The sequence below is a fragment of the Nyctereutes procyonoides genome, unplaced genomic scaffold (assembly GCF_905146905.1).
Source record: "Nyctereutes procyonoides isolate TBG_1078 unplaced genomic scaffold, NYPRO_anot_genome, whole genome shotgun sequence".
In the NCBI taxonomy this organism is placed as follows: domain Eukaryota; kingdom Metazoa; phylum Chordata; class Mammalia; order Carnivora; family Canidae; genus Nyctereutes; species Nyctereutes procyonoides.
In genome coordinates, this window is record NW_026575030.1 from 19,702,336 (window position 1) to 19,720,710 (window position 18,375).

The 18,375-nt window shown below is 53.5% G+C and overlaps 1 protein-coding gene across 6 annotated transcripts; it reads left to right on the forward strand.

Annotated features, from left to right (window-relative positions):
* The first annotated feature begins 446 nt into the window (after positions 1–446).
* PIGZ (phosphatidylinositol glycan anchor biosynthesis class Z) lies at positions 447–17,923 on the forward strand. Of its 6 annotated transcripts, none has more exons than XM_055316401.1 (4): positions 447–544; positions 2,239–2,369; positions 13,927–14,137; positions 16,347–17,923. In XM_055316401.1, the coding sequence occupies exons 2-4, from the start codon at positions 2,352–2,354 to the stop codon at positions 17,912–17,914; spliced, it is 1,797 nt and encodes a 598-aa protein (XP_055172376.1). In that variant the 5' UTR covers positions 447–544; positions 2,239–2,351; the 3' UTR covers positions 17,915–17,923. The 6 variants fall into 6 exon arrangements, 5 of the variants coding, with proteins under 5 accessions (XP_055172376.1, XP_055172380.1, XP_055172375.1 ...); XM_055316405.1 differs by lacking the exon at positions 447–544 and adding an exon at positions 1,679–1,799 and having other exon boundaries at positions 2,239–2,428; XM_055316400.1 differs by lacking the exon at positions 447–544 and adding an exon at positions 1,679–1,799.
* Positions 17,924–18,375: the final 452 nt, after the last annotated feature.

An 18,375-nucleotide genomic window follows, 5' to 3' on the forward strand; every position in this document is an offset into this window, starting at 1 on the left:
CAGGCTCCCGGGCCCACGATGCCCTCAGCCCGGGCCGGCGGAACGCGGGAGGGGAGCGGCGCCCGCCGCGGGAGTGCGTGCAGGGGGCGGGGGCGGGAGCGGGGGCGGCTGCGCCCGGGGGGGCCCCGGCCTCGGCTGGCTGCTGCGGCAGGGCCCGCGGAGAGACGCGGCGGCGCCCCTTCCTGCGAGCCGGCCTCGGGCTCAGGCGCTCCCCGCCCGCAGGGACCCAAGGGCTCGCTGTGAAGGACGCAGCGGGCCGGCCTGGAGCGACCTCCGCGCAGCGCGGCGCCGGGCGGGGCTGCCGTGCCAAGGCCCGGGGGCCCCCGCCGCCACCCTCCCCGCCGCCGCAGCCCCCGCGGGGACCCAGGGCGCGCCCCGCCCCGCCCGGCGCCCTGCGGGGAGCCGAGTCCCGGCCCCCAGAGCGGCTGCGCGGAGGGCCCGCCGCACCCCTGCCCCCCGGGTCTGCCGGCCGGGCGCACCCCAAGTGCGGGCCTCGCGGGGGCGACGCCGTCGGTGCCGCAGGTGCAGCCCGAGGCCGCCGCCGGTGAGTGGGTCCGGGCGGCTCGGAGGGCCTGGCGGGGGACGCGGGGGGCGCGGGGGGCGCGGGGGGCGCGGGCTGCCGAGGCGGCGGGGCCCAGGCCCGCTCTGCCCGCCGCGACCCCCGGAGGGGAGAGGCTGGGCGGGGGGGCTGGGCGCCGGGATGCAGGCCCGGGCCTCCCGCGGGGCCGCCTGCACGCCTGGGCCTCGGCGGGGCCCGCTCCGCTCCTGTACGACGGGAATCAAATGCCGCGGCCCCGGCCCCGGCCCCGGCCCCGGCCCCGGCCCCAGTGCGGAGCAGGGCGTCCGGGGGGGCGCGGCGGGCGGTGGACTCCGCGCACAGTGCTCGCTGGGGCCGCTGCTTCCCCGGGGGGAGGGGGCGGGGTCGAGGCTGCGGGTGCGGGAGGGCGGGGCGGACGCCGACCGCGGGGCGGGACTGCAGGCGGCCGCGGGCGGAAGGAGGGGAAGCGCAGCCGCCGCGGCAGGTGCGCTCAGGGGAGCCCCCGGGCCGGGGCCGGGTTCGGGGCGAGACGTGGCCCCGAAAGGAGAGCGCCCCGCGCGCGTCCTACGCGGAGATGCCTCCGGCCCCTGCCCTGCCCCTGCCCTGCCCCTGCCCCTGCCCCTGCCCCTGCCCGGCTCCGCTCCAGCAGCCCCCGCCCTGCGCCCTCGGCACCTGCTCCATCCCCGGAGGCGGAGGCGGAGGCGCAGAAGGGCCAACCTGGGCCGCCTCCCTCCCCGTCAGGACGGAGTTCAAGTTTGAACGGACAGACATTCCTTGGAGGAAGCCCCCGCACGAGACGCCCCGGCCGTGACCCCAGGCCCACCCCGCCTGCCCCCCTGGAGACGCCAGCCCACACCACCCCCATCTCCCCCATTTCCCGCATCCCCCATCTCCCCATCTCCCCATCCTCCCATCTCCCCATCACCCATCTACTCATCCTTCCATCTACCCCATCCCCCATCTACCCCATCCCCCATCCACCCCATCCCCCATCTACCCATCCTCCCATCTCCGCCATCTCCCCATCCTCCCATCTCCCCATCACCCATCTACCCATCCCTCCATCTATCCCATCCCCCATCCCCCCACCCCCATCTACCCATCACCCCATCCCCCACCCCCATCCCCCCTCTACCCATCCCCCATCCCCACCCTGGGGCGGGCTGCCCAGCCGTGGCTGTGGGGCTGGGCCTCCACGCAGGTGGCCCGGTGTGCTCCCTCCTGAGCACGCAGGAGCCGCCCCCATCCCAATTGGGCTTAGGTGAGTAGTTGCCACCCCCCGCAGGTGGCCCCTCCTCCTCGCACACCTGGACTGCAGGTCCAGCCCTGCGCCGGCCCGCCCTTGGGTCCTTCTTGAGAACCTCCTGTGAAGTCCAATGCCCTGTTAGGTTGTCACCTCCTCTGGGGAACCTCCGACTCTGTCGTTGACCCTGGACTCAGAGTAGCCCCAACAGGTGACCTAGAGGGGCTGAGATAGATAGGAACGGATCCCAGACAGAGTTGGGGTGGGGGTGCGGATCTCAACCCGACCAGGCTGAGAAGCTTTCAGGGGTGGGTGCGCGCAAAGCCCAGGGTTCTGTAGCAGTGAGACTGCTGAGGACTTCTAGGGGATCTCAGCGGCTGAAGCACAATAAGTAACGAGAGAAACCGTTAGGTTTGTTTTTCACGTTGTCTTCACAACACCTAACTTCACCTTACAGATCCAGTACTCTTTTGCCACGAGCAAGTGACAGCAAGGATTTGAAGCGGCCTATGGCGGCGCCAAAGAGGGTTTCAACCCTTATGTGACAAGGTATCCAGCAAAGGAAGCAGCATGAGCAAAGACGCTGCGGTGAGAAGAGGGTGAGAAAAGAGTAATGTGTCTGCAGGCCAAGTTCTACAGGCACTGAGGTGAGGGTGGGGCGGGTGAGGACCGGCGGGCCTCAGGGTGGTCGTGGTCCTCAGGGTGGGGGAGGGGCTGACACCCCCCCACCCTGCCCGGGAGAGAAATGAATGCTGGGCTCTGGCTGAAGCAGGAGGGCGGATGCAGTTAGGGCAGGGAAAGGACAGCTGGGTGCCATCTACTCTAGATCTTGTCTCCATATTTTCCTTATTATGCATTCACAGAAAATGATTCCTTTCTGTATGACACGCGGGGGTAAAATGGGAAGAGGCTGTTTGCAGCTAAAGGCAACCAATCCTGGGGTTCCAGCCACCTGCGGTCCCTGCACAGCCACCCCTGGGGCTGAGGAATCTCAGGTAGCATATACCCCAGTCACAACGGACCCAGCTTGGGACAGGAGAGGACCAAGCACAAGAGGTGGATTTAAGAAATGCTCAGAGGGGTGCCTGACTGGCTCCTTTGGCTCAGCATGCAACTCTTCATTGTGGGCTCATGGATTTAGTGAGTTCAAGCCCCACCTTGGGTGTAGAGATTACTTAAAAAAAAAAAAAGGGAAAGAAAGAAAAAAAATGATTAGAAAGCAAAGTTAGTATCATTTAGTGAAGGGGTAAAGAAGGAAGATGACTCCTGGATTTCTGGACCGAATAATCAGACAAACCGTCATTCGCCCACTGCTGCAGGGGATGTGGGGGGCAGGGATGGTTCATGGGAAAGTGAGGAGTTCTGTTTGGCTGCCCTGCATTTGAGGTGGGTGCAAAAGCCCCCACAGACAGTGGCTCAGGGCTCTGGAGTCAAACAGACTGGGTCTGACTCCTACATTCATCAACCTACTAGTTCTATCACCTTGGGCAAAAAGCTTGACCTCAAAAAAAAAAAAAAAAAGCTTGACCTCTAAACCTGTTAGTTCATCTATCAAATAGGAATAGGAGGGATCCCTGGGTGGCGCAGCGGTTTGGCGCCTGCCTTTGGCCCAGGGCGCGATCCTGGAGACCCGGGATCGAATCCCACGTCGGGCTCCTGGTGCATGGAGCCTGCTTCTCCCTCTGCCTATGTCTCTGCCTCTCTTTCTCTCTCTCTGTGACTATCATAAATAAATAAAAATTAAAAAAAAACCAAATAGGAATAGGAATAGAATTTTAGGGTTGTTATAAAATGAGACAATGTACAGTGTCTGGAACACAATAAGTGTCTAAAAATGGCAACCCTATTATTGTTGTTATTATCTATTATCAGTAAATCTGCAGCTCAGAGAAAAAGCAATGTCAGAAAGTCATCAAATGGAAACTGAATCCATGAGAATAAATGAGATGACCCAGGAAGAGTGTAGATGCTGAGCAGGGTGAAAATTGAAGACCAGGAGCACCGACATTTCAGAAGTAGGCAGAGGAAGAGGAACCTAAAAGTAAATGGTTAGAGAAGAAGGGAGGAAGCCACCAGAAGCTGGTGTCATGGAAGCCACAAGCAGGAGCCACACAGCTCACCCTGTCTTACTTCCTCCTTCCTAGCAGAACCTCATGTTGTTAGGGGTAAACACCCTCTGGATTCTGTGCATCTCATAGGAGGCAGCCCGCAGCCCCAGCCCCAAACCAGGAGGTCAGTGGCCACCGATAATCCCAGTGCCCTTGCCAGTGACTGCGGGTGTATGAAGGCGTATTTGATCCCTTTCTGGCCAACAGGACTTGATGGAAAGTCTATTGAGGGACTTCTGGAAAAGATTTCTTTGATTAAAAAAAGAAAAAAGATGCCTGTGAAAATCAAAGCCACAATAAGATACCACTTCACACTCACTAGGATGACTAGAATCAAAAAGCCAGATAACATCAAAGGTCGGCGAGGATGTGGAGAATTCAGAACCCTTATACACTGCTAGTAGGATCGTAAAAAGGAACAGCTACTTGGAAAACAATCTTGCCGTTCCTCAAACAATTAAATGTAGAGTTATGATATGACCCAGCAATTCTACTCCTAGGTCTACGCCCAGGAAAAATGAAAAAATTATGTCCCACAGAAACTTAGACACAAATGTTTGTGGTAGCACTATGCGAAATAGCCAAAAGGTGGAAACATCTCGAATGTTCATCAGCAGATGAATGGATACACAAAATGTGGTACATCCATGCAATGGACTTGTATTTGGCCATAATAACTAATAAGAACTGATACAGTCTATAACATGAATGAACTTTGAAAACATTGTTTTTTTTAAGATTTTATTTATTTTATTCATGAGAGACACAGAGAGAGGCAGAGACATAGGCAGGGGGAGAAGCAGGCTCCATGCAGGGAGCCTGATGCAGGATTCGATCCCGGGACTCCAAGGTCATGCCCGGAGCCGAAGGCAGGCGCTCAACCCACTGAGCCACCCAGGTGCCCCAGAAAACATTATTTTAAGCAAGATAAGCTAACTACAAAAGGCCTCGTGCTGGATGATTCTATTCATATGAAAGTCCACAACAGAAAAATCTACACAGAGAAAGATTGGTGGTTGCTTAGTGCTGCAATGGTGGCAGGAGGATGGGAGATGATGAAGTAAGGGGTATGTGTTTCGTTCTTGAGGGGATCAAAATGATCTAGTATTGACAGGGGTGATGGTTACATATATCTGCAAATATATTAAAAACTATTGAACACTTTTCTTTTTTTTTTTAATTTTTATTTACTTAGGATAGTCACAGAGAGAGAGAGAGGGGCAGAGACACAGGCAGAGGGAGAAGCAGGCTCCACGCAGGGAGCCCGATGTGGGATTCGATCCCGGGTCTCCAGGATCGCGCCCTGGGCCAAAGGCAGGCGCCAAACCGCTGCGCCACCCAGGGATCCCAACACTTTTCTTTTTAAGATTTTATTTATTTGAGAGAGAGGAGAGAGACAAGCAGACTCTGTGCTGAGCAGATGCGGGGCACGATCCCATGACCCTAAGATCATGACCTGAGTCAAAGGCTTAACTGACCGAGCCACCCAGGCAGCCCCGAATTGAATACTGTAAATGAATGAGTTCTTTGTTAATTATGTCTCAATAAAACTGTTTAAAAAAGGAGCAACCAAAAAGGTGAGTGACCTAGAAATAAACTCTTCCATCCCCAGAGGACTGCAAGGAATCCTGAAGCTGATGGAATCTGGGTGCTGGTGAGGGAATCTCCCCTGAGAATGTATAACCACGGGCCTGCCCTCGTAGAGATTTTCAGCCTGAATTCACATGGCGAGGCACCACCTCCCCTAAAAACAAAAAACGAAAACCCAAAAACCTGCAGCCAATAATATGATCAAAACTGGCCCCAGACTTTTGATGCCCCCAGGCCCCTGACAGAAGCAAGTGTGAATCCCTGTCAGTGGAATTCAGAAAGTTGCCTTCATCACTGGCCTCAAATCATTCCCACAGGTTATGTCCAAGGAATACATAAAATAATTTGGTAAATATAGAAGTAAACAAGGCACCATGAGTGAGAACCAGCAGAAGCAAGACAGCAGATTCAAACCTAAAAACACTTTAGATGTTGGAATGACCAGATCTCCGATACCAAATAAGTGTGCTTAATGTACTATAATGAAAGGGGCTTGAGAATATGACACAAGAGCAACAACTGTGGAAAAAATCGAACAACTCATAGGAAAGAAAAACATAAAATTGAAATGTAAAATTCAATAGAAAGGTTTAAAAAAGAACAAAAAGATTTTGGGATGCCTGTGGGGGGCTCAGTGGTTGAGCATCTACCTTTGGCTCAGGTTGTGATCCTGGAGACCCAGGATAGAGTCCCGCATTGGCCTCCCCACAGGAGCCCGCTTCTCCCTCTGCCTGTGTCTCTGCTTCTCTCTCTCTTTCTCTCTCTCTCTCTCTCTGTCTCTCGTGGATAAATGAATAAAACCTTTAAAAAAGAGAGAAGAGATAAAATTTGGAAAAAAATGATGGAAGATTGTTTTCTATAGTTGGAAAAAGACCGTTGTCCACGTAGTCAGGAAGCCAAAAAAGTTTCCAAATGGGCTAAAAAGAAATGCCACCCAGAATGCTAACATAATGAAACCACAGAACATAGCGTATTAAATATTATGGTAGTGGCCCCTGCTGGCAGCCCTGGGGTGCCCCGGCCCCAGAGGAGCTGCTATGGAAAGGCGACGCCAAGAAGACTGAGAAGGAGCGAGAGAAGGAAGATGACAAGGAGCTGGATGAGGCCATCAGAGAGACTGTGGGGACCTACAGATGTTCTCAGTGAGGGGCCCGTCTACAGCTGGAGCCACTTTTAATCTGTCATCGTGGCCCAACAATTGTACAGATTTTCTAGGGCAGCCTTGTGGGTTGGGACCACTTCCTGCGCGATCCCAGGTCTCCCTGTTGTCCTGGAGCCTGAGAAGTCGCAAGTGGAGTAGCAGCAGCTACCACAGTGGCCGATACTTTGTAATTCTGACCTAGGGTTCCCAGGAGGCAGGCTGGGGCCTCTACCTTCACTTCCTGGAAAGAGCTAGATTGTTACTGCTCTATGACATGTCTTGGTGGGACAAGTCTGAAAATTCAACAGCATTTGAACTTCTCATTATTTGGATTTTTTTTCAACTTTGGCACGTTGATCTATCTACACCTGGGGGGGATAATTCTCCCCAGTGTCCCACGGAGCCCCCCGACTTGCAGCTGTGCCCTCCACGCTGTCCCGTTTCTTCTGTCCTCACTTTGATACCAGAGTGCAGCAATGCAGACGGTTACTCCAGCGCTGGCCATCCCGCCTCCTTCCCTAAGTAACTCGTGACGGAAGATCTAACTTATCCCAGGGTGGCACAGGAACTGATGCTGTTGGGAAGGGTGTCCCTCTGGCCACTTTTGTTTTTAAGCACGGAGATGTTGGGAAGGGACACGCACACAATATGAAATATGTAATGTGGGCAGCCCGGGTGGCTCGGCGGTTTGGCGCAGCCTTCGGCCCAGGGCCTGATCCTGGGGTCCCGAGATCGAGTCCCACGTTGGGCTCCCTGCATGGAGCCTGCTTCTCCCTCTGCCTGTGTCTCTGCCTCTCTCTCTATGTGTCTCTCATGAATAAATAAATAAAATCTTTTAAAAAATGAAATACATAATGCATCACAGCTGTAGTTGTAAAGCAGCTGCTGTGAATTTCTATGTTGGAAAGGAGGGAAAGGCTGGCAGGATGGGAACTGTGGCGGACAGAGCAGGAGCTCATTTTCTCTGCCCATTTTGGCTATTAGAGACCTGTGTGTCTAAAACAGAAAAAAGGGGGCTCCTGGGTGGCTTAGTTATGTGTCTGCCTTTGGCTCAGCTTGCGATCTTTGGGTCCTGGGGTTGAGCCCTACATTGGGCTCCCTGCTCAGTGGGGAGTCAGCTTCTCCCTCTCCTGCTCCTCCTGCTTGTGTGTGCTCTCTGTCAGATAAATAAATAAAAATTTAAAAATTTAAAAATGTTTAAATAAAGTCTGGATCCAAAAAATTAAATTCTTCAACCATAAAGCATTAGTCAAAGAAGAAATTAGAATGGAATTTTTCCAACCAGGGTCCTTGGGCTCTTCAAGCAATACAAATTTACTAGAGGCCAAAGGTAAGTTCCAGTCAAGGGGGCTCTTGCTCCAGCACCAGGGAGACAGCATGAAGGAAAGTATTCTTTATGCTAGCTCTCCAAACAAAACCAGGGAAAGTCTTTACTTATTTTTTTTTTATTTTTAAAAATATTTTATTTATTTATTTTGAGAGAGAGAGAGAGAGCACACGAGCCTGCTCTAGGACTTGATTCCGGGACCCTGGAATCATGACCTAAGCTGAAGGCAGACATTTAACTGACCAAGGCACCCAGGTGCCTCCCAGGGAAGGTTGTTAAAGAGATTGTGGCTGGAAAGGAGTGACGTCTGAATATGCAGGGGGGAGAGATATGCAGAAAGTCATGTGTGCAGACGTGATGGGCAGGACATGCTTCCTTATGTGTTGCATGTCTCATTTGTATGTTAAATCTGTGCCCCTAGGAGTGGTTTTAGTATTATAATGAGGGGAAAGGTGAGTGATAGGCCAGCGCTGGGGTCCACCCTGGCACAGACTAGTTTGAGTCCTTCCTTTGGTGAGCATCCTGCTTCTGCGTTCCTGCAAGATATGCTGCTACTCAAGAGGCATACGGTTTCAGCTCACAAGGAACACTGGATTTCCTGGTCAGGATTGAGGGAACCCCAACCCAGTCCCTGCTCTGTCTCAGAATTAGAAAACATTTATAACCAAAGGTGATGAAAATATTATATAGCATAACTTGTGGGATGCAGTTAATACAGTGTTTAAAGAAAAATGTAGGGCAGCCCGGGCGGCTCAGCAGTTTAGCTCTGCCGTCGGCCCAGGGCGTGATCCTGGAGACCCGGGATTGAGTCCCATGTCGGGCTCCCTGTGTGGGGCCTGCTTCTCCCTCTGCCTGTGTCTCTGTCTCTCTCTGTGTCTCTCATGAATAAATTTTAAAAGATCTTTTTTTAAAAATAAATTTTAAAAATGAAAATTTAAAAAAATAAAAATGTATAACCTTAAATATTTCTCATAGAAAATGGGCTCAAAAATTAATGAACTCAAAAATAAAGGCTCAAAATTAATGAACTAAGTGTCCATATGAAAAAGTTTGAGGGAATCCCTGGGTGGCTCAGCAGGTTGGTGCCTGCCTTCAGCCCAGGGCATGATTCTGGAGTCCCAGGATCAGGTCCCATGTCGGGCTCCCTGCATGGAGCCTGCTTCTCCCTCTGCCTGTGTCTCTGTCTCTCTCTCTCTCTATGTCTCTCATTAATAGATGAATAAAATCTTTGAAAAAAAAAAGAAAAAGTTTCAAATAAAACAGCAAAATAATTTTTCCAAGAAAGTAAACAGAAGGAAAAAAATAAAAATAAGAAAAATTAATTAAAAGGGGATGAAACAGAAAAAAGATGAACAAAGCCAGAAGTCAATTTTTCAATAAAGATTCATAAAATTGACAAAATGCTGGTGGAAAGGATCAGGAAACAAAAAGAAAGCATAAGAAACCAACATTATAGGAATAGAAATGAGTTGAGAATGCAAACCACAAGTTGGAAAAGGAATTTTCCATGTAGGAATATAGAAAGAATTCCTACACAGAGTAAGAAAAAATGATCAGAAGAAATTCCACAGAAGAAACAAAACTGTTCCACCAACATCTGCAAAGGTGTTCGGCTACATCAGTGATCAGAGAAACACATGTAAAAAAACCCACAAGATTCACAAAATCAAAATGGTAGAGCGTCCCAAGCATAAACGAGCGTATGGAGCCGTGGGCACTGAGCCATCTGCTGGCTGGCAGGACCTTTGCAGAACAGCTGGACATTGTGTAATGAGGTTAGAGGGATGCACACCCAAGACCCAGGGATTCCATTTCTAGGAATGTACTTCAGGGACCTGTTGTGTAAGAATGTTTGTAGCAGCATTTGCAGGAAAAGAAGGATTTGTCGATGCCTGGAGATGCCCTGGCAGATAAACAACAGAAGGACGCCTAGATTGCGGTGTAGTCATCCAGTGCCGACCACAGAGCACCGAAGAGGGCCTGCAGCTACGGGACCAGCAGGAAAGCCATTAACAGACTCTTGAGTAAAAGAAACAAGCCACGGGTAAGTTACCTGAAGAATCATCCCATTGAGCTAAAATTCAAACACAGAGGGGTGCCTGGGTGGCACAGGCGGTTAAGTGTCCGACTCTTGGTTGAAGCTCAGGTCCTGATCTCGGGTCTTGAGATCAAGCCCCGAGTCGGGCTCCACACTCAGCGTGGAAGTCTGCTTGAGACTCCCTCTCCCTCTGCCCCTCCCCCTACTCTCTCTCCCTCTCTCAAATAAATCTTTTTTTTTTAAGATTTTATTTATTTATTCATGAGAGAGACAGAGGCAGAGACACAGGCAGAGGGAGAAGCAGGCTCCATGCAGGGAGCCTGACATGGGACTCGATCCCAGGACCCCAGGATCACACCCTGGGCCGAAGGCAGGCTCCAAACCACTGAGCCACCCAGGGATCCCCTCAAATAAATCTTTCTAAAGTGTACATTTAATTTTTTTTAAGATTTTATTCTTAAATAAATAAAGATTTTATTCTTAAGTAATCTCTACACCCAGTGTAGGGCTCAAACTCACAACCCTGAGATCAAGAGTCACATGCTCTATCAACTGAGCCAGCCAGGAGCCCCTCAAAATCTCTTTAAAAAAAATCATAAATAAAATTGAAATACAGCCATAAACCCTGAATTATTTAGGGCATGTTGGTCAGTTTTTTGTGTCAACTTGCCTAAGCGATGATCCCCAGCTGATCAAACACTAAGCTGAATGTTGCCGTGAAGGTATTTTGTAGATGTAGAAGGTATTTTGTAGAAAGTGCACAATCAGGTAACTTTAAATACAGGAGGTTATTCGAGATAATCTATGTAGGCCTGATGGGATCGGTTGAAGGGACTTTAGAATGAACCAAGGTGTTCCTGAATTAGAAACTGCCCTCCGTGGAGGCCGCCTCCCATCCTGCCCCAGAGTGGCCTGCCCTTCCTAAATGCCCTTTAGGTTTCAGATTTGCGTAGCCAGCCCCCCAAATGCATAAGCCAATTCTTAACAAATCTTAGTGCATATCTCCTACTGGTTCTCTTCCTCTGGCTGAACCCTGACTCATACAGATTTTGTTCCTGCAAATGGTTCTAGAGGAACAGGATCTCATGGGTTTTTCTGAATAGGGGTTCTGGGTTTTATGGAACTGGTTCCCTAGACGGATTAGATCTGAAGGCACTAAAAATGACTCTATTTCAAGTGGGAAGTGGGGCACTGGGAGTGCATGGTGTGCTGTGGCATTAGAGGGCCCCCAGGCAAGGCTCTGGGTGACCATGTAAATGGTACCTTTGCTGGGCTTCAAATCCCCAGCTCAAGGTCCTCATAAAATGACCTCTGTGTGCCCTCAAAGAGACCCTTATCTCCTCTAGGGCTGAAATTGCTGAAAACCAAACCCACACTCTCATCCTGTGAACTGCTAAATTACAATGCACTTTGAATTCCAGCCTGGAAGGAAAATTAAAGTGAGGGCATGTAACCAGGCTGAGGGGTGCAAGCACCCCTGGCTCCAGGGCTCCCAACAGACCGGTTCAGCCACTCACTGCTGACAAAATCCAAAGAATCCAAAGACAGAGAGACAAGTGGTGGTGAAACAGGAAAGGAATTTATTTCACGGAGGCCAGCACTGGGAAGACACTGGACTGATGCTGTGGGTACATGCAGGTGGGCAGGGAAAGTCAGGTCGATCATTGTTTCGGGGACAGTCACTAAGGGTCTTGCTGGCTCAGGGCAGTCCTTATTGCTTGAAGGGGTAGGAAGGTTTGATTCCCATTAAGGGACGCTTTGCCCACAGGGCCTTTTGCCTGAGTTAAGAGATAGGCTGGAAAGAAGAATTAATTAGTTATGGGGTACAGACTAAGGTCAAAATGGAGGAGATTGAAGTTCTCTTTTAGGCATTGCTTGGGAAGGAATGGGTCCTTGTTTGACCTCATCCTACCTCAATTTTTTTCCTAAAGATTTTATTTATTTATTCATGAGGGACAGAGAGGGAAGCAGAGACCCAGGCAGAGGGAGAAGCAGGCTCCCTGCGGGGAACTTGATGGGGGACTCGATCCCAGGACCCCGGGGTCAAGCCCTGAGCCCAAGGCAGACGCTCAACCGCTGAGCCACCCGGGCGTCCCAAACTCATCTTCCATCTAAAAGTCAGGATATTCATTCACTGGCTCTGGAAAAAGAATCTGTACAATTCAGTCCGAAAGCTCAAGCAGAGACTGCAAAAGCTATCTTCAAACTCCTTGACGTGTTTAGTTTTTTGTTTGTTTGTTTTTGTTTTACAGATTATTTATTCATGAGAGACACAGGGAGAGAGAGAGTGAGAGAGAGGGAGAGAGGCAGAGGCACAGGCAGAGGGAGAAGCAGGCTTCATGCAGGGAGCCCGACATGGGACTCAATCCCGGGACCCAGGGGTCACCCCTGAGCCCAAGGCAGGCGCTCATCCGCTGAGGGCCCCCCCTTCCGCCCCGGCGTCCCTTGAGGTGTTTACTAAGTATCAGGAGGCTCCTTGTCCGCATCTGCTGGAATCCTATTCTGTTGCTTTACACTCTCATCCCCTCTGCTACAACCTATTCCACTGGAAGACAATAGCTGTTAAGATCAGGTTTTAAGGGCCGCCCAGGGGAGCTCAGTGGTTTAGCGCCTGCCTTCGGCCCAGGGCATGATCCTGGAGTCCCGGGATCGAGTCCCACGTCGGGCTTCCTGCATGGAGCCTGCTTCTCCCTCTGCCTCGGTCTCTGCCTCTCTATTTCTCTCGTGAATAAATAAATAAAATCTTAATATCAGGCTTTAAAATAGCAAAGTCAGGAGCAAACAGTCACCATCTGTGCTCTTGGGGGAGAGTCGGACTGTGTTCCTGTTCACCGGAGATGATAGGGAAGTCCTGATGTCTGGCACCGAGGTCCGTCGGGCAGCAGGCTCCAATTCCTACAGATCTTAGGTTGGGGGTGTAAGAATCCCCACCAGGGGAAAGTATCTCATGTGCTCAGGCTTCTATAACAAAATACCACAGACTGGGGGGGGGGGCTCATAAACAAGAGACATTGATTTCTCACAGTTCTGAAGGCTGAGAAGTCTAAAGTCAAGGTGCTGGCATGGTGAGGGCCCTCTTCCTCCCACTGCATCCTCACATGGTGGAAGGGATGAGGGACTTCTGTGGGGTCTCTTTTATAAAAGCACTAATCCCATTCAGAGGGCTTCACCCATGAGGACTCCCTCCCAGAGGCCTCCCCTTTCTGACTCCATCACATTGGTCATTAGGATTTCAGCCAATGAATGGGGTAGGGCACAAACGTTCCGACCATAGCACTCAGTTCTCAGGACCTTCCAAAGGGAAATTTCAGGCTGTGTGAAGGTTGGAGGGAGCGACTGGCGACAATGGGGTCAAACGTAGTTTATTTTTGCAGGGAAATGGGTGGAATGCATTGAGGATCCAAAGTTCTCAGAAGGGCAAGAGACAGGCTACCGTGCTTGTCCATGGGCAGGAACTGGTGAGCAGGATGGGGCTGTGAGAACCGTATTTGGAGGCCACCCTAAACCCTATGTGCGGATGTCACATTCAGACACTTAGCAAATATGGTTAGCAGTAACCAGGTCACTCAACAGAGGCCTCAGTTTCCCTATATGTAAAATGGAGATAGGAAGACCCACTGCCCCAGACTGTAGAAAGGATGAAATGAGATATGCACGGGATGCTCCTGCTATCTCGTGGGCCCATTTTGTGTTCATATAGACAACTGGACATATTATAATTTACCTATAACAACTAACCGGGATGCCTGGGTGGTTCAGTAGATGAGCATCTGGCTTTGGCTCAGGGTCCTGGGATTGAGTCCCGCATTGGGCTCCCTGCAGGGAGCCTGCTTCTTCCTCTGCCTGTGTCTCTCCTTCTCTCTCTGTGTTTCTCGTGAATAAGTAAATAAAATCTTAAAAAAGCAAAAACAAAAGCAACTAAGCAATGCTATTCTCAGCAGATGCAGGTCTGTGGAACTAGAACAGCATCTGAGATGACCGAGAAGCCGTTGGAGGCGCCTGGCACAGGGTCTCGGCCACAGCTGGATCTGAAGATGGCCCTCAGGGTGCTGTGGGGCAGCCTGGGCCTGCTCCGCCTGGTGTGGTGTCTCCTTCCACAGACGGGCTATGTGCACCCGGATGAGTTCTTCCAGTCACCTGAGGTCATGGCAGGTAAGGCCCCTGTGTGCCGTTGGGATAAGTTGCAGCAAAGTCTGGGTGGTTGCCGTTTGGAGAGTCAGCGGGGAGGGGGGAACCACGCCTGTGTGGCTGAGCAGTAAATCCATGAGCCTCTCCGGAATGAGAACTCGCCCATGGGGATTTCACATCTCCTTCCTGACCTGTGACATTGACCCTCTGGATGGGACGAATGAAATGCCAGCCTCTTTGGTGTTTTGCTGCTTGGACCAACAGTGCTGGCTGTTCAGAGTGGAAACTGTTTTGTACTTCTCAGCAAAGAGATTTTAGAGTCGGGCCTCCTGAGTGCTTGGGGACATGTACACATGGCTGTGGCCTGAGGTACTGAAATTTGTCTTCTCTAGGTTCGTCTGAGAGCTGAGGGAATCCAGGCCTGGAATGCTCACTGGTTAGAATTTATCTGCCGAAGGGTGTAGGATACAGCCTGAGGGTGGTTGCCAGGGACTGTGAGGCTTTTCAGATGCTGTGGGCACTTGGCTTCCTCCTCATGGTTCAAGAGCACGGGGCTCAAACTTACAACCCCAAGATCAAGAGTCACATGCTCCTCCAACTGAGCCAGCCAGATGCCCCTTTAAGGGCATATTTTGAATGTCATATACTTTTTGCTCGTTTCCATCCGGTTGGTCAGAATGTATTACGTGGACACACCCAGCTGCAAAGGAAGCTGAGAAATAGTCTTTATGGCTGACCAAATGCCCAACTAAATAAATGAAGGAAGGAAGGAAGCGATGGATACTGGGGAGACACGCAGCTGGCTCTGTCATAGGACTCACAGCTGGGTTTGTTTCTTTAGGTGAAAGTTTTTTTTTTTTTAAAGATTTATTTTTATTTATTTATGATAGACATAGAGAGAGAGAGAGGCAGAGACACAGGCAGAGGGAGAAGCAGGCTCCATGCAGGAAGCCCGACACGGAACCCGATCCCGGGACTCCAGGATCACGCCCTGGGCCAAAGGCAGGCAGGAAACCGCTGAACCACCCAGGGATCCCCCCCGCCTTTTTTTTTTAGGTGAAAGGTTTTTAACCTGAGCCAGTAAAAAAAAAAGGCAGCCAGATTGATTTGACCTTGATTTTGTTTCCCTTTCACCTTATTTTTTTAATTCATTCATTCATTCATTCATTTCAGAGATAGAGGGTTGAGGGGAAGGGGCAGAGGGAGAGGGAGCCCCAATCTCAAGCAGACTCCCCACTGAAGGCAGAGCCAGAGCTGGGCTCCATCCCAGGACCCTGAGATCATGACCTGAGCCGAAGTCAAGAGTCGGGTGCTTAACTGACTGAGCCACCAGGCGTCCCTCCCTTTCACCTTCTGACATAGAGAAAATGGCCAAGAGGGCGTGGGGATACACAGGAGAGTAAAGAGCCCGATGTCCGCCCCCTGCACACCCCTGCCCCCCGCCAGCCCCTCAGAGCTCTGAGACACCGCAGCACGCAGGCACAGGCCGGCCCCAGGCTTTTCACTGCATGACTACCGCCTGAATGCATCCTTCTAAGCATCCCACGTGCCACAGACGACACCACAGCCACTTCTGATCGTAACCGCCATCGCTCGTTCCCTTCCCTGGTCTCACATGCATGTCCTGGACGACAGCCACCATCACAGGGATGGGTTTTCGACCCTGACTGTGACTCTGCCTCTGCTCTAGCACCCCAAGGAGAGGACTGGAGCCTCCCCCTGCCGCTCCCCACACCTGGCCCAGGGCACACTGTCCCCTGACTTCCTGGGCGCCATCCCTCCTGGCCTTGGAAGGCCTGAGCTTCCCTACACTCGGTCCCATCGCTGCCTAACCAAGCACGTCCGTAATCCAGAAGGCAGGTACGGGCGCTCACTCAGGCCACATCTCAGGCTCGAACTCGAGGCCTGGGAGGTGCCGAGCACCCATCAGGAGGCCACGGGGACGGTGCCGCAGAGCCCGGCCTTCCCTGCTGCTGGGGGCCTGGGGGCCACCGGTGTCCCGGGCAGGCCCCTCACTCTCAGAGCCAGCGGCACGCTCAGGCCCTCGGGGTTGGGGTCCCGGGTGTCCTCCCTGCCACCAGCTGGGCTCGGGCGGCGGCATCGGGCCCTGGGTCCCTCCTGAGGCGCAGCTCACCGAGCAGGAGGACCCATCGCCCTCGGGCCCAGGGACCGCTGGGCAGGCCGGGGGGACGCGGCTGCTGCGGCCTGGCTCACTGCGCTTCTCCGTCCACAGAGGACATCCTGGGTGTGGAGGCGGCGCGGCCCTGGGAGTTCCAGGCCGCCAGCTCCTGCCGCTCGCCGCTGCTCCCGCTGCTGACCTCGGGCTGCGCCTTCTGGCTGCTCCGACTCTGGGGCCGCTGGGGGCTGGGGCCTGGCGCGGCCAGCGGCTACGCGCTGCTGGTGGGCCCGCGGCTCCTGCTCACCGGCCTCTCCTTTGGCCTGGACCTGGCCGTGTACCACCTGGCCCCGCGCTGGGGGGCGGAGCGCTGGCGCGCCCTGGTCCTGCTGGCCGGGTCCTACGTCACCCTGGTCTTCTACACAAGGACCTTCTCCAACGCCATCGAGGGACTGTTCTTTGCGGGGATGCTGGTCCTGGTGTCCCCCCGCATGGCTTGGAGCCCCGCACCCCGGAAGCCTGCCCCGGGCCCGCGGTGGTGCGGCTGGCTTCTCGGGGGCGTCGTGGCTGCTGGCTTCTTCAACCGGCCCACGTTTCTGGCCTTTGCTCTGGTCCCGCTCTTCCTCTGGAGCATTTGTAGCGCCACCAGCCCTGGCTTCAAGTCGCCGATGAAGGAAGCCCTGGTGCTGCTCCCAGGGGCCACCCTCGTGGCAGCCGTGTTTGTGGCCGTGGATAGCTGGTACTTCTCCAGTCCATCCAGAGCCAGCGCCCTCGTTCTTACACCTGCCAACTTCCTGTACTACAACCTGGATCCTCAAAACCTGGCGAGGCATGGCACACACATGCGGCTCACTCACCTGGCAGTCAATGGTTTCCTGCTCTTCGGGATGCTGCACGCCTGGGCCCTGCAGGCGGCGTGGCAGCAGCTGCAAGCCGGCCTCCAGGCCTTTGCACAGGCGGGCTTCCTGAGGGCTCCGGGGGGTTGGGGCCTGCTGTCTAGCCCCAGGGCCTGCCTCCTGCTCCTCTACTTCACGCCTCTGGCCCTGCTGTCTGCCTTTAGCCACCAGGAGGCCCGGTTCCTGATCCCCCTCCTGGTCCCCCTGGTCCTACTTTGTAGTCCACAGACCCAACCTGTGCCCTGCAAGGGCACTCTGGTCCTCTTCAATGTCCTGGGTGCCCTCCTCTTTGGCTGCCTGCACCAGGGGGGCCTAGTGCCTGGCCTAGGGCACCTGGAGCAGGTGGTCCATGCACCTGCACTCCCAAGCAGGCCCACCCACTACACACTGCTCTTCACGCACACCTACATGCCCCCCCGGCACCTTCTCCACCTCCCGGGCCTAGGCTCATCCGTGGAGGTGGTGGACATGGGTGGGACCGAGGACTGGGTCCTGTGCCGTGCCCTGAACAACCTCACCAAACAGCCAGCCTGCCAAGTGGCCGGTGGGCCGTGGCTCTGCCGCCTTTTTGTGGTGACCCCTGGCACCACCAGGCCTGCCATGGAGAAGTGCCACTTCCCTCTCAAGAGTGAGACACTCCTGTTTCCCCACCTGACCCTGGAAGACCCTCCAGCCCTGTCCTCTCTGCTGAGCGGGGCTTGGAGGGACCATCTCAGCCTTCACATCTTGGAACTGGGGGCGAAGCCTGACAATGTGACAGAAAAGCCATTGGCCAAGATTCAGCCATAGGGGAAGGCACCACTCCACCTCTGTGGGTAGCTGGGCTGGGACACAGCCCTGACTCTCTTCCTTTCCTTTCCCTTCCAGAATTCCCACTACTGCCTCTCCTGTGCATAGGCTTTGGCTGCTCTGCCTTCTGGGTAAGCTGTCACCCTTTCCCCCTAAAGACCAAAGATCTGAGCAGTCACAACCCTGATGAACCCGTGGCCCATGCCCGGTGGCCATGCCCGGTGGCCAGTCCGTGCCTGCCCCGCCCTTTCCAGCCGCTGTGATGTTCCGAGGTGTAACAGCAGCTGTCTTGGAGGGAGATCGCTACTGGCGGTCCCGAATGACCTCCCTCAGTCCCCAGGAGGCCTTACCTCTTGCTGCCCGACAACCCCCTGGCGTCCTGGATGGCCAGGAGGGCGCGGCCCGTGAGGTGCGGCGAGGAGGCTCCGAGGCCTGGGCCCGGGAGCAAGGAAGGCCCTTCC

Coding starts and splice junctions, on each gene's coding strand:
- PIGZ (XM_055316401.1), top strand. Junction 14,138..16,346: donor GTCACCTGAGGTCATGGCAG/GTAAGGCCCCTG, acceptor CTCCGTCCACAG/AGGACATCCTGGGTGTGGAG.